General features: G+C 39.5%; 1 protein-coding gene across 3 annotated transcripts; it reads right to left on the minus strand.

Annotated features, from left to right (window-relative positions):
* Positions 1-29: 29 nt before the first annotated feature.
* LOC110842796 (myosin-14) lies at positions 30-26635 on the minus strand. 3 transcript variants are annotated; one of them, XM_022088604.2, is made up of 18 exons: positions 26473-26632; positions 26066-26290; positions 25892-25974; positions 25693-25812; positions 25584-25628; positions 25473-25517; positions 8575-8805; positions 7749-8468; positions 7482-7663; positions 6398-6549; positions 6076-6193; positions 5915-6000; positions 1434-1515; positions 1185-1242; positions 1024-1073; positions 868-943; positions 599-703; positions 30-504 (listed from the first exon to the last, which is right to left on the minus strand). In XM_022088604.2, exons 2-18 carry the CDS (start codon positions 26166-26168, stop codon positions 361-363), a joined length of 2400 nt encoding a protein of 799 aa, XP_021944296.1. In that variant the 5' UTR covers positions 26169-26290; positions 26473-26632; the 3' UTR covers positions 30-360. The 3 variants fall into 3 exon arrangements, 2 of the variants coding, with proteins under 2 accessions (XP_021944296.1, XP_035703346.1); XR_004833921.1 differs by lacking the exon at positions 30-504 and having other exon boundaries at positions 680-703; positions 1024-1093; positions 26473-26635; XM_035847453.1 differs by lacking the exons at positions 30-504; positions 599-703; positions 868-943 and having other exon boundaries at positions 1023-1093; positions 26473-26635.
* Between the last annotated feature and the right edge of the window lie 81 nt (positions 26636-26716).

The raw sequence follows: 26716 nt of genomic DNA on the forward strand, positions 1-26716 counted from the left end.
GCGTTTTCTTTTTACGAATCAACAAGTCATGGATTTGTCAAGTGCACAATTTATTTAAAGCATAATTCTTTTATTTTTTGGCAACACATATTATGCATCTCATACTGATATGTCTTTGGAGTAAAAGTGGACACATATAATATATTACATGGACATTATAAATTAATCTTCGCTCAGGTCACAATAAATTGCATCAATGTATTTTTTGAAGGAACGTTATCATGGGAAGATGGCTAAAATTATTTATCTAACATATTTGATTTATCTTATTAACACTATCTGTAATTCATTACCAAAATTATGATCTATATTTTTACACTATGCATTATAAACTTAATATATGTATTAGTGTGTTATCTGCTATGTTCTTGGATTTAACACATCTTTCAAAATAGAGTTACTTCGATCAGCTTGGTTTAGCACGGGCAATGTCATTGAAATTTCCGACGGATGTGGACTGGATGACTGGTTTGATCCGGAAGCCGTGCTAGATTCCGAGGGGGTCTAAAAACCGAATGAAATAAAATAACCATAAAATTAGGCAAAGTCGTAGAGAATGAAATATACGAGAAATATGGAAATGTTGCTATAATCTTACTCTCGAATGTTTCTTTGCAATTTCCTCCATCGAGATTTTAATTTGAGCCTTCGGCTGGCTTAATGACTCTCTCTCCAGAAACTTAATGAACGCCTGCGACAGACTCTGCAGAAAATTACAACATTTTGAGTCTGCCTCTTTGTTAAGAGATGTATTCGAGAGACACACGTTCTCAGGTCATACAACTTTTGAGGATAGATATTAGACACACTTGCGCCGTTCATAGTAGGTATGGAAATACAAGGCCAACTTTATAATAATGGTAATACCTGATTACTGTCTCCAGCGGTAGCACTTTCAGACCTGAATGGCCATAATGAGGTAGATTCTAGCCCAGTTTTTTGCCTGTAACGAACAGGGTAAATTTCAGATTGAGGAGAAAGCTGTTAGGATTGCATGACACACACAGCTTGAGTTTGCCATACCTGTCCTCTCGGTTAAAATCCAACACTGTGGCAATAATCCTCAAAACTTCCTGCAAATGGCAAAGTTGGACTGACATTAAACCAACAAATTAGAGTTTGCAAGATGGGAAAACTGCATTTTGACCCTTTCTTCCAATATGTATACAGCGCTTTCTTCTTACCTGCCTTTTATCCGGCGGCGTTGAAAAGTAGCCTACGACCAGATTCTTTACAAGGTACCTGCATCAGCAAGGGACATAACTGCATATTAAAATCTCATTAAGGGGCCTTTCGGGAGAAAGCCGTACATAACAAGCCTCCGCCATCATGGGCAGAAAATAAAGTGAGGCTCATAAAGAACAAGCCATGCACAGGCCAATGCACATATAATATGCACCCTCTTTGTATTCATAAGTGATGTGCCGTCTTACCGGTCGATTTTAGCCACATTGTTATTCGACAGCTCGTCCAACTGGGATTTCAGCTTTACCATTTCGGCCTCTCTCTCGTGTACTGTGAATGATACCAATAGCAGGATTAATTTTTATTGGATTATTATACGCTTTAGAATTCTAACCTCTTAGCATTGCATAAGTCATGCTGTATAAAACACTTCCTAACTTAAATACATTGTCGTTTACTCTTTCTCACTTTCTTCTCTTGGTTCGTTTCACGAAAGCTGGTATTTCAAAAGCTAGCTACGTACTATACGTAAAGATAAGTAGGCGGACGAGCTGGATCCTTTTGGTAATCCTCTACATCTGTCGATTGGTAGGTTGTTAGGTGGGAGAAAGCTGTAGTCAAAGAATTCAAAACCGACGAGGATGCAGGTATAAGGTTGGGTTTGTTCCATTCCAAAAAAAGGCCATGCTGGGAGTTCCAACCGAAGAGAAAGTATTATAAAAGATACCGGTGTAGCAAAAAACCGGTAACCTGACATAATACTCAATATTCAGTTTTCAATCACTTTTCAGCAAAAATTGGTACTTATTACATGCGAGCCCAGTTCCGAATATAAGGTAATGCGAAGGTTGATTGGTTGGGTATAATTGGGTAACAGGCAGCGGGACCAAAATTGATCTAGGTTTCATCTTTTCGCTCTGAGTTAGGTTTCGCAACTCGCAATTCCAAGCAGAAGGGTATATTTACAAATCAATAATTATAAAAGACTTAACAATATTCTTTTAGGTAAATTATAACGTAAATTAACAAACAATCAGATTATGATGATGATCATACTCGTAACTTATTACATTTTTCTCACCCCTCGTGTGAATATACAGCGAATCGTTCGACTGATCTACTTCTGACTTGACAATGTTGTTAGTTAATATTAGCATTAGCACAGACACGTTGGAGAGACTGGGATGAGAGAAAGTAAGAGGAGACAAAGCTAAACAACAACAAAAAACAGGTCTGATAGATTTTGACAGCTCTCTCACCCGTGATACTACTATTTTATTACTAGTACTTTTAAAGAGGATGATGTTCGTTATTAGGCGTATTTAAAAGTTAAGAATTATTGAAGCAGCAGTAGGAGCAGTGGAGGTCAGAAGAGAGAAGTAGCCGATTTATTAGTAGTTAGTAGAAAGAGATGGATTGATTAGCCGTGGGCCGATCTCACTAAGCAACCCGAGAGCTCAGAAGCCTGTCTCGTCTCTGAGTTACCAAATGAGATTAGTCCAACCAACTAATACCAGACCAGCAGCAGGGGCGAGGGCCACAAAAAAGGTCGATTTTTATTTCATTCAATTGACTTTACATCAATACATATCGACGGCGCGACAGACGTGTGGTTTGGTTTGCATGCGTTTCACCAAAAAAACACTGGGAGTATTCCAGGAGAAGAAGAGAAAGCACCGGCAGCCAATGATTATTCACTTGCTTTCTTCTCAAGCACACACACAATCTCGTTGCCCACACAAGTACATACCGATTCACTTTTAAATACCAATAAGTTGTTGGGCTTGTCTTTTCTTACTTTGTCGAGTATTATCACTACGTGACTTCTACCCACATTGTTATTGCAACCCTACAAAACTAAACTTGGCGATGACAGGTCCCGTCTGGAGACACACGGTCTTCAAAGAAGGTCTCAAATTAGCGTTGGAAGGGAGCACTGTGCTGATCGTATGCCAAGAAGGAAAGTAAATCAAATTAATCAAAACGTGCGGTTGAAGCGATTATCTCAATATATTCAATTGCTGATAAGTTAGATACGAGAATCTCAATAAGTTGACTCAACTGGGGCAAACGAAAGCGAGCTACGTAAAAGGGGTGCTTTAACCACTCGCTAGTGAAGAGTGCTGCATCATGCAACGTCAACTGAGGAATGGTCATCCTATGCCGCAGATAAAATAAAATAATAGAACGACACGAGCTGGAGCTAACTTTGTCCCAACAACACGACTCGGACGGAATCCCCCCCACTTTAACCCACGTATGAAATAATATTCAGCAGAGGAGAAGAAAAGCATTAAATGATAGGCCATCCATCGCGTTCAGGTGAATTGACACAGGTTGAACTTGTGTATGGAGAGGCAGGACTGGATTCGGCAAACCTCGCAGCAGCAGAGAAGCAGCTATTGAAATTGAAATTAAGGGGACAGCGAAACAAAGCAATAATAAGTATGGGTTACAACCACGAGCAAACATAAACGACGAAAACTAACAACGATACCTCTTCTCTCTCAAGCCAAAGCTCTTCATAAATTATTCTCCACCCGATGAAAGCAATGGACAGGTTACAACAACGTCCTCGTCGTCGCCGTTGTCTCACCTCAACCGCACAAAACACAAACAAACCCGGAATGGATTATTATTACGAGTTTGTTCAAGTCTTTAGCCAGCTTATTATTTTAGCCCTGGTCGTCGGGTATGTGCAGTGGGCGCGACTTGAAGCCATCAGTTATTGCCATTAGAGAGAGAAAACCAGTCGTTCACGCCACGCATCTTGCAACCAAAAACAAATGAAACATTATTGGCACAAAAGACTAAAGTGGAGATGAATGTCGTCCGCATGAACAACCTCCAACCACTGATAACTGCTTCTGATGATAAGGAAGAAATAAAAGAACCACCATCGCCAATCAAGTAGCATCCCATCATGACAGTATTGAGTGAGTAGGAGTGGGGTAAACTCTGGTAATAAGCGGCGTGTAAGCGGGTTGCCTTTCATCAGTCAGACGGATGGATAACTATTATTTATGCCATGCAATGAAAACGAAAGGATTGACAGACATTAGACAGTGAGTTCGTGGAGGTGGTGGTCAATGGTGAGTGTGCAATGCGAAAAAAGCAAAGCCATCCAGTGCACTGTAATCTATAAGGTACACAGTAAAATCTAGACGATATGGTTGGTTAGAGAATAAATAAATAAAACTGATACATTCATGGAAAGCGATATCACATGAAAAAATCCAGGTAGAAATCATGCCTGCTTCGTGGAAGGATCGTGGAAGAGAGAAGAGGGAAGGATGATGATGATGGAAGGCTGTGCATGAATAAAGTATGAATGTGAGTCAAGCACAAGCAAAGTAAGCAAAGTTGGTAAAAGGGAGTCGTTTGATTTTCATGCAATAAGGCAGTCCTATAGCAGCAGCAGACAAGGCAACCAATTATCAATTCCCTCCTCAGAGTTACGTTAATATAAACATTCGTGAACATCGAAAAGGTGGAATAATATGAAATATAGAATATTCCCGTTTAGAAAATTGACAAAAGTCGGCAACTATCTGCACACAGTCGGGAAAACATGGATGGATGCTTAGTCCACGTAGTCGTCGCAATGCTAAACCTTCTCCCATATTACCCAACAACAAATACATAATTTGATTAAAGTATGAGTACACAACAGAATAAAGCCTAAATTGCTACTTAAATTGCTCCGAATGAGGTCGGATAAAATTGAGCAAATATTATATTCTAGTTAGTTTGCTTAAAACTATATCGACAGTCCAATTTCACAATGCTTTCTCCCTTCTCCCTCCATTAAATTAAGCTTACAATACCAATCATCTCGATACAATTCAATACAAGGGCTTAAATTAAAGTCGGATATTGGCTGATTGATAAGAGAGAAGATTACAATCCATTAATATTCATGCAACATTCCCCATAATTAAATATGAAACATCAGCTTTAGCTGAGGAGTGATTTATGTATAATTACAATATTGTGACAATTCCATACAGCGATCAATAAGTAATAAAAATAACTATAAATGCAAGGTTGTGCGGAGGGTGCTGGATATACATACAAAATCAAAAAAATATTTAAAAAAAATACTAAAGAACGTATTAAAAATAAATAAAGAGCAACAACAACTCAATCAGCGGCAGGAAGAAGATGAGAGGAATTCAATGCTGGGCGTGTGGATCGTCTGGCCAGTACCAGCAGATAACTTGGGAGCCGTCAATGCAGAACTTTTGCAGTCCAAACAATGTAAAACACCCCAAATTACCAACTGATATTTGACAACCGATCACATGCATGAAGCTGTAACGTTATACGACAACAACACGAGATTAATGAATACAACTGCATATGTGTTATATTCAATCAACCGAATCAGTCGTGGTGGTGATAGCTGGGGTAACAAAACGTAAATTTAAATGTGACGTGCACCCTTTCGCAGGAATCTGGAACGTTGCGAGTGCACAGGGGTTTGTGCTGGCTTCACTTAATAACTAGGCATGCTTACTAATAAATTAATCATAAATAAACCCAAAATGTCTTAAGTTAGTATTCCATCTTATTCTACTTCTTTATAAAATTACATATATGAATGCTGTGATAAGGACAATGATGTGGAGCGGGCACTGTTTTGTATAATGTATGACTCAAGCAGAGATGATGTCATCCCGTAGTGCAGAAGCCAAGGAACAAGTAAAATAAGGGAAAAAAAGCTTACTTTGACTTTTGAGAGTGGAGACAGCACGAGATTTCTCTTCAATCTGAACATTTAATTGACTAGCAGCGAAAAGACCGGATTTTGCTCTAAATCGGGATAAAAAAGAAGAGATGAGTGTCACATGAAGAATTTGTACCACGAAGCGCATATTGTATACCAACCTAGCCAACAGGTCCTTTTCTTGTTTCAGCTCCTCGATCAAGTTCCTATTTGCGGAATGGAGGCTGCCAATTTCGGCCTGCAGTTGCTGCCTAATCTCGTCAATCTCTGCTGCTTTCTCTTTAATAAAATAAAATCCAATGCATTTATGTGGTTTTTATTGTAAATTTGACGGGCTTTTGAGGAATTACATACATATTTAAGTAATTCATGTAAATACGTTTCTACATATCGATATATGCATGCATATATTCGTGTAAGCAGAGTTGACTAGAATGGAGAAAGTAGCAATAAATAACAATAAAAAATGGTCTGAACATGTACCTTTTTGAAACTGCTCCAGTACGAAATTCAGGTTTTGCAATTGTGTGCCCAGTTTATGAACTTGGTCTTCAAATGAACTACATTGTGCCTTGGTAAAGGAATTTTCGGATTCCAATCGCATAATTTCGTCTTTGACGTCAGTGCTTCGCTCACTAAATATTTGTTAAAACAAAAAAAGAACTCTTTCAACCAATGTAAATGTCGCAAATAATCTATTTTATAACTCGCGTATTTACAACATAAAGGAATGATTTTTTTTCTATTTATTTGCTGCTTCGAATGCTTAAATGTCGGAGGGTGTTGGACAACTAAAGACTATGGGAGAGGTGAAATTATTATTTGGGTAGGGAGCTATGTTGCGCTATATTTCGTATGGCTGGGCCTTATTGAACATTGGTATTCAAAACGGTGGTTTGGTGGGTTTTGTTAGCAGGACAAATAAAATCACCCCATGATTACTCTCGTACATTTACATACATGCCAAAGGAGAGCCCAGCAGAACAGCACAAATAATAGCTCTCATTGTTCCAATTCAATACTGTTGAAAATATAATGATGCTCGCTCTAAATTATTCAAGATTTGTCAGCCTAAATAATGTTTCCAAAGCTGGACAAAGTCGTCAAGCAAGCTGACTCTAACCTCCTAAATACTTTGAACCTCCAAATTTCTAGAGGTAATCCAAATTAATCATTCAAAGGAACGCCTTTGTTCGATTTCTCCTGGGCTCAGCCGTCGTCGTCGTTGTATTGAACGGCGTGTCGTATTTCCTGGGATTCGCTTATTTTGCCCACAACTAATATTCCAACTTTTGTGGAACGATGGATGGATGGATGAATTCTAATAATAATTGCTCCTTGAATAATAACCCTCTCAATCTCCTGTTATTTCCCAGTTTTGGCCGGGTCAATTTACAACGAATTCAACTTTTTCGTCCAATTCTTCCTACCCTGCCCGCCTCGTTAACAGTATTTATTTCTTTTGGTTATTTTTATTCCTATATAACCGTCCTCATTCACGTCTCCAAGCAGAACACTCTCAACTGTAATGAAACTTTAAATATTATCTTGAAAACATTTAGCGTACCTTTGTTGCATCATTCGAGAAACTTGTTGTTGCAAAGTATTTAGTTGAATTTCTAGCTCGTTCTTTTGGTCTTCACAGACAAGCATTTCTCCAGTATGTTGATCCTCCATTTCCATCAAATGATTCTTTAATCTTTCCAGTTCGGTTTCCAATCTAAGGATTTTGGCTTGTCGTTGTTCCGACTAGAAAATCAATATAATATTGAATTTAAGGGCCAAAATTACTTTACTTATGTGTATGCCATGAAAGTCATCAAATTCCACTTACAATTCCGTTTAATTCGTTGGCTTTAGCAGAATAGGCAGCCTCTAGTGTGGCTAATATTTCTGCTCGTAAGACATCAGCAACATTGCCAATGTTTTCCGTCGTCTGGGTCTCGGAGCTACAAGTCTCTGGTCTGGACGGAACTTCGACGCTGGAGGTTTTTGACCTGTGTACAAAATCTACATCGTCGCTTTCATGCTTGCTGTCCTCATCATTTCTTTCCTCTTCTAATATCGTCTCCAGACCAAACGAGTCCAGTCTGGGTGGAAAAAAATCTTGAGAATCGCAAGAATCTTCGTCTCTGGGTTGAGGTCGTAGTTCCTCTTCCGCCAGTGGCGACAAATCAACGGTATCATCCTCATTCGTGGTTAGAGTTACGGGAATTTGTAGTTGGTGACTCGTTGCAGTAGCTGACAGTTTTGTTACCGTCCTTTCCAAAGTAGTTTTTTGGTCAATGATACTTCGCCACACAGAACTCAATTGTCGAATGGCTGCCAAAATAACCGTTTCACCAGCTCTGGTAGAATCCGGTCTGGAATGTTTGAGCTTGGACAGAGCCGGATGCCCATCAATGGGAAAATCGGAATATAAAATGGTTATCACGTCTTCGTTGAACTTTGCACGAAGCTCCTCTTCGGAATCAGCATCAGATTGAATGGTCATCAACTCACCGCGAAGGATGTATAAATCTTGCTGATAAGCAGCACATCTTTCCTCCAATTCCTGCAGAGATTAAAATTCCATTCAGGCGAAGTTTACAAATGACATTTGAATCACAAAGAATGAATGAATGGTCTTTGTGCTAAAATATTTAGCGATTACTGATCACCTTTCGATATGATTCCTCCTCTGCATTGGTTGTTTGGTCGTCCTCGCTGAGGTCACCCGCCTCGATGGTTGTCCCAGCATCAGAAAACTCCAAGAAGGGTAGTCTTTCCTCTGTTTGGACAGACACAGCAGCACTTGTGACGACATTCCGTTCTGGCACAAGAAGGGCTGCTGCTTCGGCTTGGTTGCCCAGTTCTGCTTCAACCGTGACCCATGTTTTGGCTTCATATTCCTGCAATTCAAACCATCAAGTTTAATTCTACAAAAAATGCACATGACACCAAATCCATGTATGTTTTCATTCCAATGAGTCAAGTTGTTTCCTTTGCATGTATAGCTAGCTACCCTCAATTGCAAGCTCTCATTGTTTTATAAATACGACTACTGAGACGCTGGAAGACTGTTCATTTTATTACTGAAAAACTAAAAACAACTGTTTTACGACATTGAACAGTACACCACAATGAGCAATAAAGTGTCGAGCTGGAAAACTACCTAAGACGACGACACCTGAGGAAACGACTTATTTGTCACTGTTGTACACGTCTTTATTATTAGTAAATCAAAACTTTTAAGAATTCTCAGACATTCAGAGGAGGGTGCGACGACATGCAATGTAAATTCAATTTGAATATGACTGAAAGGCCAATCAATGAATGACAAAACGAAGTGAATAAAAGACATTCCGTGCTTTATTATCATATATTGTGCCTTATCATCACTGAATTGGAACATTTCTCGCGTGAATGCATAAACTTTTCATTCATTATTTCAATAACTTATTTATTACTTCAAAACGAACAAAAGAATTAGTAATACATGGCACAGTAGAATGCCTGATGAAAATTATGGTGAAATTGACAAGGCTGTTAAATATCGGGGTGACGTTGTTGTGCATATATTTTTATTGCTAAAACTGTTCCAGAACAAACTGTGTTTATTTAACTATAACGTGACTATTTAATTTTTGTGTAAAACTACGCATTGAAATTGATAGCACGAAAACTTTTTGGACTTCAAAGGGTTTAAATTTTCACGTATTTGCAGCATTTTCAGTAGAAACAGTCCTCTGCTGCTCATACTGCCCAATTTTGCAGTTTGAGATGCCATGCAGCAACAAAATCATGAAAGACAGTACCATACTGTCAACTGCTGTCAGACTGCAAAAATGAGACCGTGGCAAATTGCACGGTTGACACTACGACACATTTTAGAACCCATTAAGAGCCGAACCACCACGACTTAGAACCATAATTAGGTGGATGAACCACAGGGATGAACAAAATGCTGTTAAGCCCTGCTAATTGTCATCATCATCAAGCATCACCTTCCTTGAACGGATGTCCTTCACACTCGCAGCTTAATTCACGTCATCGTAAATGTGAGTTATTGTTACAATGCAGTAACCACAAACCGTACACTCCAAATTCTACTCGTTATGATTTAATGTCTTGAATTTCACGGATACAAACTGACCCTTGCGATGAGAACGTCATGAGATGGGATATGCCAAACTAACCAAAACTGAATTGACATCTTCACTTTCACAAATTTCAGTCCCTTTTTTAGCTGGCTCATGTGTAATTGAGTTTGCCAAGTTGTTGACCTAGCGTTAGCGTGTCATATGCATCCCCCATATACATACATAGACAGAATATGTAATTCATCAGTGAGTCAGTGGAGGGGTGTATTACTTACTTATCATCATCATCCTGCTTTGTGGACAAAGAATTTCGAGCTCAAGTGTGATTTTTGCTTGTTTGTCAAAAGTGTTTACGATCACGGGATGAAGCAGCCTAAATACTCTCTTTTACATTTACGAAATGGATGGGATTCGTTGCTCATTTCTTACAAGTAGCCACACACATATAAATCCGCCCTCACAATTAAGAGTCTCGAAACATTGTCGTTGAATGTTGTTGGGTGAAGACAGGCAGACGGATGTGTGAACGAACGTACGTATCGTCGGTTTCAAAGCTTGTGTACGGGGTGAGTTGAAATTAGGGTTAGAATATTCATGAGCCTCTCTTCCAGCCAGATTCCAGCAGCCAACCGATCTTACCTTCTTCTCATAACAATAATCAACCGTCATTCTCAACCTGTTTTACGTGAATTTAAACTAACCGTGCACCCCGCACTGAATGAATTACTTATGCATTCAAAGCCTTCACAACTAATTCATCCAGGCTGCGGCGTAAGCATTGCATCAACGGCGACGAACCAAATATTACAATACGTATGCAACATTGGTCTCTATCAAGGACCACAAATTTTATACCACCGCAAGAACAAGCAGAGGCAAGAACACATTTTAACGCACCTGAACATACTGAGCCAAAGTTCTTTTTACACTCCATTCTAAATTCTGGATCACATCTTCCCCTCTCGCACACATACAACAATGAGCTTTTCCGTGGCTCTGAAAATATTAAATATTCTAATGACAGGTGCTGGTGCTGGTGGGGTTGCGAGATATGGATATGCGATGCCTCATACTAATGCACGTCGCTCAACGAACACGTCAATATCCGAGTGCTGGTTGGAATACATTATTATTATTACACATCGACGAAACCAGGGCAGACAATAATTGAAATTTCCAGAGCTTGTCCACACGAATCACCACCAACCAACCAACCAACCAACCAAACCACCATCACCACCAACTATTTGACTTCATTTATAATTCAGCTTGTAAATATTTTTCTCAGACAAAATGGTACTTATTTCCCTGACTCATAAAAAACTCTTTCTTTGATAATAACAATAATTTTCGGGAGTCTGTTTTCATGAGCATTACAAAAAAACTGATGCGATTCCGTGATATAGTATGGTGAAGTAGTACCCCAGAAGTGTCTTCTGTAGATGCTGCTGGTTGGATGGATGGACGAGGGAGACTGCGTACGAGAGTGAAAGGGTGAAATGAATGATGTAATACGTTCGCCCTTAATTGGATTACTGACCCATCTTAGTTGGCCAAAGGGGGCGAAACATGTAGGAGGAGGAATATATCCTAGAGAAAGCAGTTTGAGGAAAGTGCTTGAATTGAAACCTGCTTAATGGCATTGAACGAACCAAATGTTGCAAAATTGGCTCTATCTTTACCGGCCTAGCAGAGAAACTCTGTATGTATGCAGAGTATTTATATACGACGAGTGGTAGAAATTCGTGTTCACCAAGACCACCGTTTAAGAAGTTTTATGGAGCAGATAGCAGTAAAGCTTCAAATATGCTTTCTCTTCCCGACCGCTGATTCGCCCGCCGTGCCCTTACTCGTGAATGTACGAGTAATATTCAATATGACAAGGAAAGGTTCCATCCTTCCGAATTCAGTCCATAACCATAAACAGAGCCCACCACCCATCACCATCAGCGGCGATTTCCATTAAGAATGTAACAACACTGGCAGCTCGGACAATTTGTATACGTAAGGCGGAGGGTGGCTCGCGAATGAATTAAAACGGGTAAAAAAACCAAGAACGATGACTTATTAGCAGATTAGTGGTGAAGAAGCTGCATGTGGTGGGCACTAGTGGCCAGCTAGTCTACCCAGCTAACTAAATATCTCAAACCAGTAAAATGCTACCTATCTGTCTGCACTACCAATTAATTAGCTTTCATTGCCTTCTTCAGAGTTCACTTTTGAGCACTAATGTTCACTTGAAGTTAACATGTGAACTTGTATTCAGAAATGTGTGAGAACAAAATAACTTATCCAAGTTCCGTATTTAAACGTATCCTATAATGCAAACAGATTACAAAGAATGCCTTTTGACTTGCCAACAAACGATGTTTTTTGTGCAATTTCGGGTCAAACAGACAGAGGAGTGGTTGATTAGTTGTGCTGTCAGAGGGATAAAGTAGTGTAGATAAACAGTTTACCTACAAAAGTTCCGTCTGGTCAGCCAGCCGTAGCTTTTTCCTTGTTCTTGAAAAAAACAGGAGGGACAGTTGTATAAGAGCGACGTGGGTAGTTTGTCATGTGTATCTTGGTCAACTTGGTCGAGGATTAATGGGAGAAAGTAGCAAGGAGTCACGATTAACGACAACATTGTAGGCTTTCTCCCCTGCTCATCTGCATACGAATAGGATATGGGCAATTCTACTGATGTGGGCAGTGCAAATCTAAACAACATATAGGACGAGGGAGTGAGCAGAAGAGTGGATTTGGATAATATGGCATCACCACCATCACCAAACATGTCGCAATACTCAATTTCTCAGCTACTTTCTCCCGACTGAAGAAGGGACGGACAACGGGACAACCAAGTCCATATGCACGCAGGTAGACAGCAAGGAATCTAACTGTCGTCGTCGGTGTCTTGTTCCTTCCCTTTCCGTCATTTCCTATCTTTAGGCATAACAAAGCTATCCAAAAGCCCATAATAATAATAATGCTGCTGGATTTGTCCTCCACTACGGCGGATTGTGTATGTGTGCAATCGGAGGCAACTCTGGCACAAAAGAGACCACATGCGACGGCTTAAGTTGAAGTTGAATGCTTGGATTGTGTCCTCTCTATCTCTCTCCGGAGGGAAGTGCCGTCTAAATAGACACACGGATAGATGGGCACGTTCAAAGCTCTCCACTTTTACATGCACAATATTTGGAGAGCGAGTCATCCTTGGTGGAACTCGTCTTGAGAAAGTGGATTATGCAGCACACACATTCATTCTATGGTAATGCATTAGAGCCAAATCATGTCAACCTGTGCCACCCCTCCTTGGAGTTCATGAAACAAGACAACTATCATCCCACCCTGTCCAGGTAGGTCTGCAGGTAGAGAGAGGACTATCGATTGGAAATCAATCATTCATCGCATTCACCATGGTAAGCCACCGACAACAAACTAACTTTTCCCTGCCCTGGAATTTCTCTGTCACAAACGACGACCACTACTTTTCTCTAACATGGGTTCCTCCTCAAACTCAATTGTCATTGTCAGACGCTTGACGACACACGACGACGGTGTCTTTTGCTGCTACACCCTTCACCCATAAGCGCTCATCCAAGCACTCCTTCCTTGTCGAACTAACGAAGCAACAAACGCCTCCTCCTTCTCCTCCCTGCTAAACAATATATTGCTTTCCTAATAATGTATCGCGTATAGATAGCAATGACGAGAGTTCTATACCGGAAAGGGTGGTGACTCCATAAGAGGAACACACTTGTATGAAATAATATGCGACGACGACGACGGTACTGCCAATAATGTCGAGCGTAAATGCTAAGCTAAGCCAACTTGCTAATGTGTGTTACTCGAGGTTGGAAATGTCTGTCTCTCTCCTGCGTTATTAGAGTTACCTATTCGATAAAAAGATGAGCGTTTACCAACCAATGTGATGTATGTCTGTAGACGGTCGTATGTAGCATGACTCGAACCTTTCAACTTTTTCAAGTGGCTGGCTGCTGCATTTGCTGCTACATCACATGCAAGTTTTATGCATAATATGGGACATGTATGCATGGTTATGACTCCCATAAATTGATGAGTAAATGTCTGCAAGCCGTACAAGACCCATGTACACACACACATTCTTTCTCTCTCACCACCAAAGTGACTTAAGACGAATTCGACTCCCATTATTTTTGTCTGACAAACACCAAGTAAGAAGTTGGAGCCAACACGACAAGAAATGAGAGTTGAGTTGAAGTAACCCTCAAAACAAATAAGTAAACACACCTCACAATTAATGAACAGTTTTCATGAAAACATTCTCCACTACACGCTCAACCATTTTACAAGTGATGATGATGACGAGAGGGTGAGACCAAGTATTGTATTACTGACTTTACTCTCATTGCGTCATATATGCATACGTATGCATGAGGTGGTTGAAACTCAATAAATCCTCTACAAATCCATACGTACCAATTTTTCGCATTCCCGCACAAAGTCATAAACATTGCTAATCGTCAATAAAATCCAATCAATTCTGGTATCACTCTGAAAAACAATTCTTATCGCGTCCGTCGTCTCAAATTCAAGTATGAAAAACCTACAATGCAACTTTCCTATAAGCCCTACCCAATGTATTTCTGTGTAAAAGATATTTACAGACAAAAAGCACTTGGGCTTAATAGTGGACGGTTATTTGGCGCTACGTATTTTCCTAACCAAGGTCAACTTGTATATAAATTTCGAAGTTTTACACATAATATAAGACCCCTCTTCATCCAAGTTTTTCAGGAAAATAGGACAAATTTTCAAAAATTACCCAGGGTGTAAATTTCAGACATCTGGTTTTGAAAGTTATCAGGGGGACCGACAGACAGAAGGATGATGGCATAAGCCCCGGGTTAAGAACTTTAACTTTGCATAACTCCCTCACAATCAACGAAATGACTTATGAAGTATATGCACATGTGGACTAACCCTGCACCTGTATACTGAGGAAGGAGGCCGTCTGGCTAGGATTGGTCGGGTGACAGTAGATATGAAATAATTATAAAGGTGACGATTTCATGGGTCATAAAAAAACAAATCATTAAGGTGATTTTGTGTGTTGACTCGACCTAATCAGGTGAAAAATTGAAGGAAAACACTTTTCACAAAGACCATAAAATGGAGAAAGTCGCGAAAATACGCAAATAACTTTCACCAGTAAATTAGTAATTCAACCTAATTAGGACTAGTGAGAATAAATACGAACCCAGTAATCATGCCGGTGCGGTTATCTCTTTTGGCCAAAGTTGAGAGAGGAAATGGACTCGGGGAGAGATGAGTGTGGAGAAAGCAACAGCAGCCGATTCCACCAAAAATGCCGGACGTGCTTTCTTCCATGGAAAGGGATACTCTGTGAGTAATGTGCAGACGGAGGTATGGGCATCGAAGTGAGATTTGGGGGTGGTTGGTGGGCGAGAAGGATGTTGCAAATGGGGATGGATCACTCGAAGGTGTAGGAGAATAGATTGTGTGGAGGAGATGACGATATCTGGAGGAGAGGACCACGAGTCGTGGTTTAAATTGGGATCAAACCATAACTGCTAATGAGGAGAGAATGCGAGAACACCTGCTAATAAATGCTGAATGTGAACGCTCAACGGGACGGACGAAGGGATGAAATCCAGACCAACTAATGCAAACCGATACTTTAACGATGCAAACTCAAATCAAGTGAGTTGCGCTCGTTGAATGAGCTCAATATTGCTTCGTTCCGTTCGTTCGTCCTTTATTTCATCGGCGAGGAGGTGGTTGGTTTGGGATGGATGAGTATGTTCTCATGTGCACGCTGCGGTTTCGTGGGTCTCGTAAAGGAGGTGCCCCCACAGCACAGTGGAGTCAGTTATTGTAGCTTTTAGAATTGAAACGTGGGGCTAAGTGTGGATAGAACTCGCACAAATATGCGAGCGATTGCTGCTGCTTTCTTTTGCTTTTCTCACTCTCCGAAGCAATAACTTCTTTCATTTGATACTTGATGCGGTTGTCTAAAGAAAGACTACGACGATTGGTATTGGGTTGCTTCAGAATGTACCTGTATGCTCCCGTCTCGTCCCTCCTCAACCAGAATCGCTCAATCTTCACACTTTTTTAAACATGAGGAGTTTCACACCTCGTTTCAATCTTCCCTTCTCAGCCTTCGATTCTCATTTCGTGGTGTCCGGTGTCGGAGGTGCTGCTGGTGACCCTGAGTGGGGGTCAAGGGTTGCTTGCTTATTCCTTCTTGTTTCTCGCTCTCTCTCCTTATTTCCACTTGTGATGCAACTGCAGAGGAGGAGGAGGAGTGAGATTGCTGCTCACCGGTTGATGAAATTCAGGTCTGGTGGATGGACGGAGAGATTATTTGAGAATATGAACGACGCGATGTTGTCTCGTGATACGGGTGCTGCTGTCGAAATAAGTCCTACTGAATATACTGAAGGATTTCGTGAGAGCACTGAGGGAAGAATGAGCTAACTGTCGGAAAACTTTATTGTTTTCCATGCATCTACTTCCATCCATCCACCCTCTACCATCATGCCATGCATTTCTACATCAACTTAAATAGGAAAGAACAACCAAGGATGGATGGCCAAACGTGTGGGCATCACAAGCATAGCCCCTCGCCATCCACCAAATCCATCATCCATATGGATTTATTTCACTTATTTCCTACCTCAAGTGGCAGAGCTCACTATTCTACTATCTTTTTCCATGCATGCAGTATTACATACGATGATGCAGTGTGTGTTGTTTGTTAACTTAACTAAACTCAACATCGGCCGAAACCACGTCAAATTTAATGCTCGTACTTCATCCATCCATCCACCAGCAAAGCAAAGGGACGACGACGTTAAAAAGTGGGAGCACCTTTGCTTTTCTTTCATTCTTTTTTTAAATTTAATGCTCCATGGCAGTACCGGAGTGGTGGTGGTGCAAGGTTTTGCAGCCTCAATATTACTATAATATTGCTTTGGCTTAATCGCTGTATTATGTATTATGAGTATTTTTATTTGTTCCTCTCTCTGAACATTGGCCATTACTTTTACTATTATATCATTACGTCTGTGGCCACAAGTACGTACGGCTCCAAAATTAAGTCTGGCATAGAGTCAGAGATAACTGGAGTCACCAACCAACTAATCTATTCCATGTCCACCTGCTTCATACTTTTTATACCCTCAAACAAACTACGGGCAACCACTCTAGCGTTTTGGGCCCTCCATATCCTGGCTTTCCAGAAAGAGAAAAGGAGATTGCATGTTATGTCGCTTTGATAATTTACCTACCTGTGCAAGAGGATGGACTATCACAAGAGAGATGGATTACCACTGCGGATTCGTACTTGGTATGCAGTCCTGCTTTTGAGAGAGTGCTTGCTAAATACGGAATTTCTGCTGAGGAGATGGATATACGAAATTCAATTAAACGCACTTGAGGACCTGCTCACTGCGAGACACGAATTTAACTGAGACTCTCTCACCACAATAATGCACCAGCAACTAACAACTAACTAATGGAAAATGTTAATGGTGGTAACTCCTACTTTATTACTAGCATCCACCATCACTACCATCATGAGAATGAGAACGTATGCACACACCAACGGCTCAGTTGTGAAGACTATCTCATTCCTATCTCAACATTAGCGCAGTATTTCATGGTTCATCCAGAAATTGTGGACGTCAATAATTGTCAATTATGATCCGTACCCAAAGGAGTCTCCTTTCACAAAGTTTTTAAATGAGCGCTTCTGAGGTGCATGAATATAAAATCCGCAGCATCAGCACAAAAAGAGATCGTAGAGAGCTGCATCTCATCGTGTGCTCGTCGTCGTCGTCGTCGCTATGAAGAGACATATTATTATTATTATTAGTATGCAATGTGTGAGAGATGGATATGTCAGGATGAGTGAAGTGTGTTGTAAACGGTTAAACTTGGCAAGTAACCGGATGACAATTGCATATTCCAGAGAAATACATGGTGGTTCAGTTTGGATTCGTTTTACACGAAATATGAACGGTGCTCTCTCGCGAGTACGATGACGATGTGCGAGTATTCAAAATTTTCAGCCCCAGTTGAAGTTCCACTACCTACGTATTCACGTATGGGGTTGAAGGTTTCATGGGTACGATGATTCATCATGGGCACAAAGGAGCAAGTAAGCCGTTCAAGAGTCAAAAAATATTGTTTAGCTATTAGATAATATTCCGCTTTATTACATGGAAAGCAGGATTGCATGTAGACCGATAGGAAGCGAACCAGGAAACGCACAAGAGCGTTTTACCATCTCCTCTGGGGTATTATGGGCAGTCTGTGCATATCAGTACGAGGTAATACCCCACCAAAACAAACATCCACATAAAGACCAGTCGCTAATCCTCATATTCAGAAATGCGAGAGAGTATTGCTCCAGTTCACAAATTGTTTCTCATCTACCGACTTTTTATGAATGAGTTTGAGTGCGTGCACTACTGTCCTGGAAATTGGCAATGACTGGCAAGATTAGGATTGGCTGATTAGCAGGTTGCACGAGGGGAGAGAGAAGTTCATGACGAGTTACAACTGGTGACGGAAATCTTGGAGAAGATGAGAGTGAAATTGTCAATTGTGGCTGACGTTCAAATCCATCATCTCGTCTCAATCTCCTCCACACACACACCCAACCCAACAAAACTGATGCAAAACTGCACACATCATCCATCCTCTGCTTTGCATAGGGCTTAAAATATCAGGATGGCACATTCACTACCACCTCCTCCTCCTTCTTGCCTACTTAATATACTGCACACCACCTCTTCTGCCAGTAGCCAAGTAAAAATAACAAACGATGCACAGGACCAAAAATATTAAAAGTCTGATTAGCAGAGAGCAGTCCATCTCAAGACAAAAGACTGAGTCAGTGTTTCTGAGTGGAATAATTACGGGTTCATAGGCAGAAGCAAAAAGCCACCCACATCTTCTAGCTTAACAAGCATGAACACCAACTGAGCACATCGCATCATCTCAGATTCGCTCTACGGTAACAAGAATTATCAACCAACTCCCTCGTAAATATTTAATTTGTCCCATTCCAATTTGCGCATACGAAGATGGTGATGATGATCATATGCATAAGCCATTTGTCAGCGGCATCGCAATCGGGTTAGCGAAAATCTAATGTGAACTTCCTTCCGCTCAAGCAGCTTAAACTGCAAAGTAGTGCATTGCATACACACATAAACTAAACCTCCTGTGCTCTAGGCAGGCATTCAGCAAAACCCAGCTTGACATAAAGTTTTTGCCGACTTGATACATAAACTTTTTGGTACATATATGTACACTTATTTTTTTATTGTTATTACGAGTCCCTCTTACAACACTTGAATGTGAAATGGTTAATTAATTATGAAAACGCACTTATTTCGACCCTTTGTGTGCGTGTGAGAGTTGTGTTGCGCTTGTGACGGTAGGATGGCAAAGGTGTCGTGTCGTGTTACGATCCAAGTTTTTGGTTCAGACTTTAAAGAGGTTCACTTTTTAGTCCACCATCCGCTTTGCCCTTTTCCTTGTGCAATAACACAGCAATAATATAACTGAATTGCTTGCACAATCAACAATGGACATACATATCTATGCGCATAGCGCAATTCTGACGTCGATACGAACCAACGAAGATCTGTCTCATTCAAATGCAATGGGATATGTAATGTTATGTATAAATGCATGGCAGTGCAGTAGTGGTAGTAACACTGCACTACTACAAACTTTGCTATTCCGTTTGTTAGTCTATTACAAATGCTCATCTTCAGCAGAAGGACAATAATTTGAGAACTCATGGTGTTCATGAAACCAATCTGACGATGAGAGGAAAATCTCAAATCGGGCTATAAACTTTCAGTAAAGTGAGCCTTTCAGCTTAGAAAATGACTGTGTTACATGATTGAGACCACACACACATCATTCTGTAAAATAGGAAAAAACTTGGATTCGATTACATCGGTAGCACAGTTTCAGCAAATCACAAGCTTTTTCACTGACTTTGAAGAGTCAAGCTATACAGACTTGACTTTTCTTGCCTTAACTATTCCCAAATCTCAACTTTTCATAAGAATCCCTAAATCTGGAAAATTTGAGTGTAAAATGAATAATCTTAAACATGAAGGTCTGCCCAATAAAAGTGCAAACAAATAACAGTTTCTAACTATTATTTTTTCGCATCGGACACATGTACTATACCGTTAATATGTCGTTAATATACATATCATCTTTCATCAGTCAACTCATCCTCAGTACATGCAATGGACGCTGTTTCCAAAAAAGTATTACGGTAGAAAAGTGTATGGGCGGTGAAATTATCGATTTTTTAAATTCTTCATATGCATCCTGCAGTGAAGTAAATTACAAAAGTTGTGTTTATCAAAGACCGATGTGTAGTACTTGGAAATCCGATGACTCCATTTCAGCCACAAATATTTGTGCCCCAATTATTGCTAGATTCGAATTTCCAAGAAATAAAGATAAGGCCAAATCAACCTCCTTTTATATAAGTACATATAGTTCCAGCCGGCTATCATCAGGTAGTTTTATGACCTTTTGTAACGAAAACTCCTCCAATTTCCGAAATAATAAAAAATTTAAACTTTACTCGTCGCAAATCGGTTTCAACTTTCTATTCAAATGTCAATTTTCAAGACGTCTGAACAAAACCAGACAGAACTTAAAATGACTTTGAAGGAATAAATCTAAAAGAACGAGTTCAAATATGTGTAGGAAATATGATTTTCGTCGGCACTTCTTAATAGTAAAAAAAGTTTAAAAGACATGCATTCTAGAAAATTGGTCAAATAACTACAACCCTTTTACATACGTAGTAAATACACTATGTGCTGACTCAATATTGCCTCTCTTACATACTTATAGTATATTTATGCATCCCATCCAATTGTGAATGTGTACAGCCGTTATGAACGTTAAAAACCATATATACTTAATAAGTGGTGGGTGAATACATAATTGGCCGTTGTGTTGCAGGGATTAGTGCATATGTAATAACGGCAGTGATTCCTGACAGGATCTGATAAGTCAAGCATGTTGTGTATATGTATGACGAATTATCAATACCTCGTCTCTCCTGCTCTTTTAACCACAGGAATAGCACTTACAATCTCATCATATCGGTGACCAGTTATTAAGCATACACGTTGTTACCACCACGGCTGGGTCGTACAAGCAGGATCAAACCTCCGCCAAACATATTTGTATTATCATTCTCAACCAAAGTTTCCAAATATGTTATCTGGCAAATATTTGCTCAAGCTTTCGTTCATCCGGCTTTCATGAAATTTCAAATCTGTCCACAACCACAAACATGCCAAGCAAAGTTCATACTCTACTCAACACTATTTGATATGATACTTTCAGTCCAATATCACCAATATGAAACATTGTATTCCGATACTTAAAATATTAATGGAATACATACAGTTTTATTTTGTGAATTTAGTTAAAGATTTACACATGTCGGAATGAACAAGTTTAAAGATTTCCAAATACTGTAAGGTTATATCGCCATACTTAATTCCAACAGCTAATAAACACGACAATCTATGTTTGGTTCGTCAAATAATATTACATTTTACGACACACCAAGAGTTATCCCCATGCCCATGGGCAGTGATGACAGGCCCCCTCCCCATAAGGGCACTATTCTAATAAATGTCCAAAATGCTGGGCATATTGTAGACCTATCCACAATCTACTTAACGATCGATCCGGAAAATTAATAACATTCTGATCTGATTGTTCGAGCTCGTTTGGAAATCAAAATTCGTGTCAAAATTGTCCTTCGCAGAGCACACACAGCTGTCACAAATAGAATTGTTATGTTTTGTCCTTAGGATATGTTTTGCCCAGACTTGCTCACAAACCACTAGTGATTTAGATACAGGGAAAGTCAAGCAAATGTACAATATAAACCTAATAAGACAGAAATATTGTTTGTTTTGATAACTCGTCCGACTCTGGCGATTGATCACCAAGCTTCGAGACCATCATAACTATCAGACAATGCATCACCCTACGAAAAAGTTGGGAGTGTCAGCTATAAAACGCTAACTGGAAGTTTTGGGGAATGTGATATATTCACAACCCGTTTCATACAAGAATGACAAAACTAATGTTACAATCACTAATTAGCTCGTGCTCTTGTCAAGTGTTTCCAATATTTTATACTGGGCCTCCTCAGACACACGAAAATATCGTCGCTTAGAATTTCGCTTCGTTTTTCGCTTACTTCATGATAAGCGAGCTCTCGGATAAGCGACCAAAAACTCCACTCAGAAGTGGGGTTAAGGTCGGTTAGTTGAAGTCTCAACAAAATTTTGCAATTTTCATAATTTTGGCAATGCTATCGATACGCGAAAAACAAAGCGAAATTCGAAGCGACGATTTTTTCGTGTGTCTGAGGAGGCCCACTACTTTAGGTGAGATCTAACCACCAATCAACAAATGAACAAAACACTTATGCTATGACATCCACCCCACAGAAAATGTGGAAAGTAGGACAGCTTTAACCTGAAATGAAACGTACAGTGAAAGGCTTGAAGTATCCAAGAATTTTAGGATTAGGAGGACCTAATTGTTCACAAATAAGTCCTGTGCTGGAATTTGGTAAATGTAAACTCATTAGTTCGAGTAATGACTTTTGAACTTAGGTGCATGGACTGCTGGGATGCTTCGAACTATGAATGGGTTCCAAATTATGAATTCTGAAGAGCGACACACCTTCACAAATATTGGTTGAGTTGGTGGTTGTTTGAATTATGAGGAAACACACATGTAAAACGTACTGCAATATGTCGTCGGTATACTTACTCATCGTTGATGGCGATGTCACTTCCTTCCGGTCTTTGAATGTCACAAATGTGTGATGAAAATAAATGGTGCTAATAAATGGTGGCACACACCTTCTTATTAATAAATGCGTTTATTGCCCCCCTCGAACGGACTGTCAACCGGCAGGGAGTAATAGATGTCAATTGTCATTAGAATCAGGACCTTTATACCCAGCAACGGTTTACTTTTAAATCCCATGTTCCCCTGTCCAACTAAAAAAATACATCGCATCCCTTGCATCCCTTCTACTCGAGTACAGAAATTATTAGTATAAATGAGAAGTGGTTGTTACGAAGCATATCAACATGCAATCGCCTGTACAAGTTATGTAAACGCAAACTACAAACCACTTTGTTAGCTGGCAGGCTCAAGTACGGAAACCGGAAACGCTTCTTGGTTTGTGACAACGCATGTAATAGCTGCATTTTCCACACATTATAACTTTTACAATTGTTCTCTCCCCCCATCGCGTCCTCTCGCTCGCTCTCCATTCCAGTCACGACGGACACCTGATCAAGTATGGTACACACTATTCAGCTTTAAATAAAAATCGACCTGAATGTCCTGTATTTCTTTGTTTCGAATAAAATTATGGTTTTCAGATTATCATAAAATCTATCTGCATGTATCTCATTGTCATTTTACAGGTAGGGAAGAGTGAGTGTGCAAGAGCTGTTGGATATGTTTCCTGAAGGAACGATGTGACATATGGGGCTACAAAACACGGGTAGTTCCCGTGGGAGGAGTATATTCAATGCTTATTATATGTAGTCCCAGTATTTGGTATTTGGTCACCAACAACATTCTCGATTGGCAAGGGATGCTTTGAGGAATTATACGCTACATTATTTTAGATTCATTATTTAGATTGGAGCTTAATAAAATTTATAATTCGGACCATTCACGACATATTGAACTGAAATGACGATAGGTGAGAATGAGGAACAATTCAATGACCGATAAGTAAAAGAGAAGCTGATTGCGATAAGACTACCTCGCCTAGTTCTCAAATGACGAAAATATAAGACGGCAGGAGAGTCACTGTGACTGTGACTTCTGTCGGAGGATTACTTTGTGTGTTGAAGGGAAAATTGAGACATCACGATTATAAATTTACTATAGGTTTCTTCGGTCGATGAATTTTGCTAGTTTTCTATTCGTCCGTTATTAAAGTTGAATATTTGATGAAATTAAATTGCGTGACTTGACTTCTTCTTATATGGAAAAGTAGAATAGTAATTGGCCCTGCCCCACAGCATATGTATTGTATAAGAAAGAAGTGTCCATGCAGTCAGTATCAACTAAAGCTCAAAATAATACAGAGGAAGGATATGAAACATTAACGCATGAGACAATATAAATGTCTAGAATGCTGCTGTATGGGTGTAACTCACACAACCATATTTTTCAATTTACTAATTGCTAATTACTTGGGTGCTAAAACAATATTTATTGACAGGAAGGTCCACCCATAAAGTCAAGTGGATATGGGAACAAGGCGAATAAGGCACAAAAAACTGGTGGGTGTGCAAATCTCAATTAAAAATACACCGAGTTGTATTATTGCAATCAATAATAATAATACATGGAAATGAAATTAATGTAGTCTCCCACACTCCATATGCAGTTGACGTCGTCTACTCTTCAGACACACATTATGTTTCGCATGTGTGCATAATTTGAAACCAACATCATCAATGAAAAGGGAGGCGATCAACTATAAATTTTTCACAAGCTGAAAGAAACTACATATATATAGCATTTGCAAATGGGAGGTTTTCCGAAGTGGGTGCAATTTGAATTTTATGGTAATTCATCGGTATTTTATGAGCGCGATAAAAGCAGAGAAATCCCACATCAGCAGTCTTCATATGAGTTTTGCCACATTTAGAAATATACACACTTAAGAAAAAACTTAATAATTCAAAGTCCCTTAATGGGTCTTCGTGATGAATATGGCTCAAAAAAGCATAAGCATTCAATTTAGTGGCTAAGAACATAATTTAAATTCTCGTGGTAGATGGGCTGCCAATATACATGCATACCCAAACTAATGAGAATGGCGACAGGTGAGTTTGTTCAACAAACTATCATCCCCAGAGTAGCTTTCTCTTATACGAATTATTACAAATGTGCTAATGATGATTTCATCAGAAAGTAAACAATATTAAACTGGTGTGTACATAATTATTGTACACATAGAAAGGATTCAAGAATGCCACACCTGAACCAAGCATTTAAAAAATGACAGAATATGCACAATTATAAAACCTTGCAATGCTGGATGACGTGAGCAAGAACGAAATGAATTAAATTACCTCAGCTAATCTAATGCACACGTTCGTATTTGGTGAATTGGTATTAAGTATGTAATGTCTGTATTTAGAATAATACACGTGTGCCTACAACAGAGTACCAAATAACCCTCAGTTCTAATACGATTGGCAGTTTCTAATATCCTGAAAGTATAAGGATCAAAGTAAAGAATTGACTAATTCCTACCTGCAATAATTAGCTTAGCATTGATCATATCTACTAAATAGTTTTTGAAGACATAAAATGTGTTTACGAGGTACTCATGCAAAAAACCAAAAACAACTGACCTTTTGAATCTCTTGTATTTTCTGATTTAGCCGGATTTCTGCATTCTATAAAAATCATTAATAGTGTCACTCCCACAACTGTATACTAATTCGCTGTATACTAAAATTAACCTTCTCAAGTTCTTCCACGTAACGATGCAGTCTTGCAATTTCATCCTATACCAAAATATTAAAATGAACGCATCTGTAAATATGTCCAACTTTTGTATTGAATTTTTACATTTTTGAAGCCAATTTGTTTTTCAAACGTTTCCTTTTCCTTGGCTAGCTCACTATGAAATTCGTCGGCGTTTGTCTGATCTTTAGGCACTCCATCCGACAGTGATTTCAACTGCTCAATCTAAATACAAATACAGAAATAGCATAATATATAAAATATGAATACTTTTGATGCCTAAAATAAAAATACGGACCACTACCTCTTTTTTCTGTTTTGCGCAAAATTCCTGCAAATCTGCGAAAGCCTTTTTTGTTGCAGCTAGTTCAGACGATTCCCCACCATCTACCAAATAAATTCCAGTTCAATGTCCAAACAATGCACTCACAAGTACACAATCCTATAAATAGTGCTTATTTCATTTGTGTTTACTTACCGTTGATTTCGTCTTCATCTTCCGGAGACTCTGCCAAAACTTCCTTTGTGAAGTTGCTGATTTGTCCTTTGATATTTGCAAAACTTTCACCAAACCACGCCATTCTCAAACATCAAAATCATCTCTGTCTTACTGAGAGAGAGAAAGAGACGGATTCAATTATGTCTATTCAGTGTAACAGATAACTGAATTAACAAGTGTTCCTTCGTCTAGCGTTAAAATATTCTGAAAATCAAAAGCACCAAAAAATACAGATTTACATCATACCAAATTAAACTTGTGTTACTAAAGTTCAGTCACAAATTGTGAAATGTGCAGCACATGTTCACAATTTGTGAGTCACAAATTGTGACTCTGTAAAACGAAACTTTGCAAAACTGGATTAATGGTTAAGCCAAATATTTTACTTGATCAGGACCGGTGATCTCCGCTTGAAGGGTTGGTTTATGCGGAAATAGCACAGCGATTATGAGTGAAACCCATGTTTTATAACTCCAAAAGAATTCGTAGACAGGATACTTCACATTTGGCAAATGTGGAATGTTTCTATTGCTCCACATGACAGCAGGCAAGATCCTATTTACTCCATTCCAATATCGCGGGTCTGCTGATGAATTTTGATACGGACACGTCGCAGCTTCGATGATCATG

Source organism: Folsomia candida, unplaced genomic scaffold, assembly GCF_002217175.1.
Source record: "Folsomia candida strain VU population unplaced genomic scaffold, ASM221717v1 Fcan01_Sc002, whole genome shotgun sequence".
NCBI lineage: Eukaryota > Metazoa > Arthropoda > Collembola > Entomobryomorpha > Isotomidae > Folsomia > Folsomia candida.

Coding starts and splice junctions, on each gene's coding strand:
- LOC110842796 (XM_022088604.2), bottom strand. CDS start 26,168: ATGGCGTGGTTTGGTGAAAGTTTTGCAAATATCAAAGGACAAATCAGC. Junction 25,975..26,065: donor AGATGAAGACGAAATCAACG/GTAAGTAAACAC, acceptor TTTATTTGGTAG/ATGGTGGGGAATCGTCTGAA. Junction 704..867: donor CCGCTGGAGACAGTAATCAG/GTATTACCATTA, acceptor AATTTTCTGCAG/AGTCTGTCGCAGGCGTTCAT.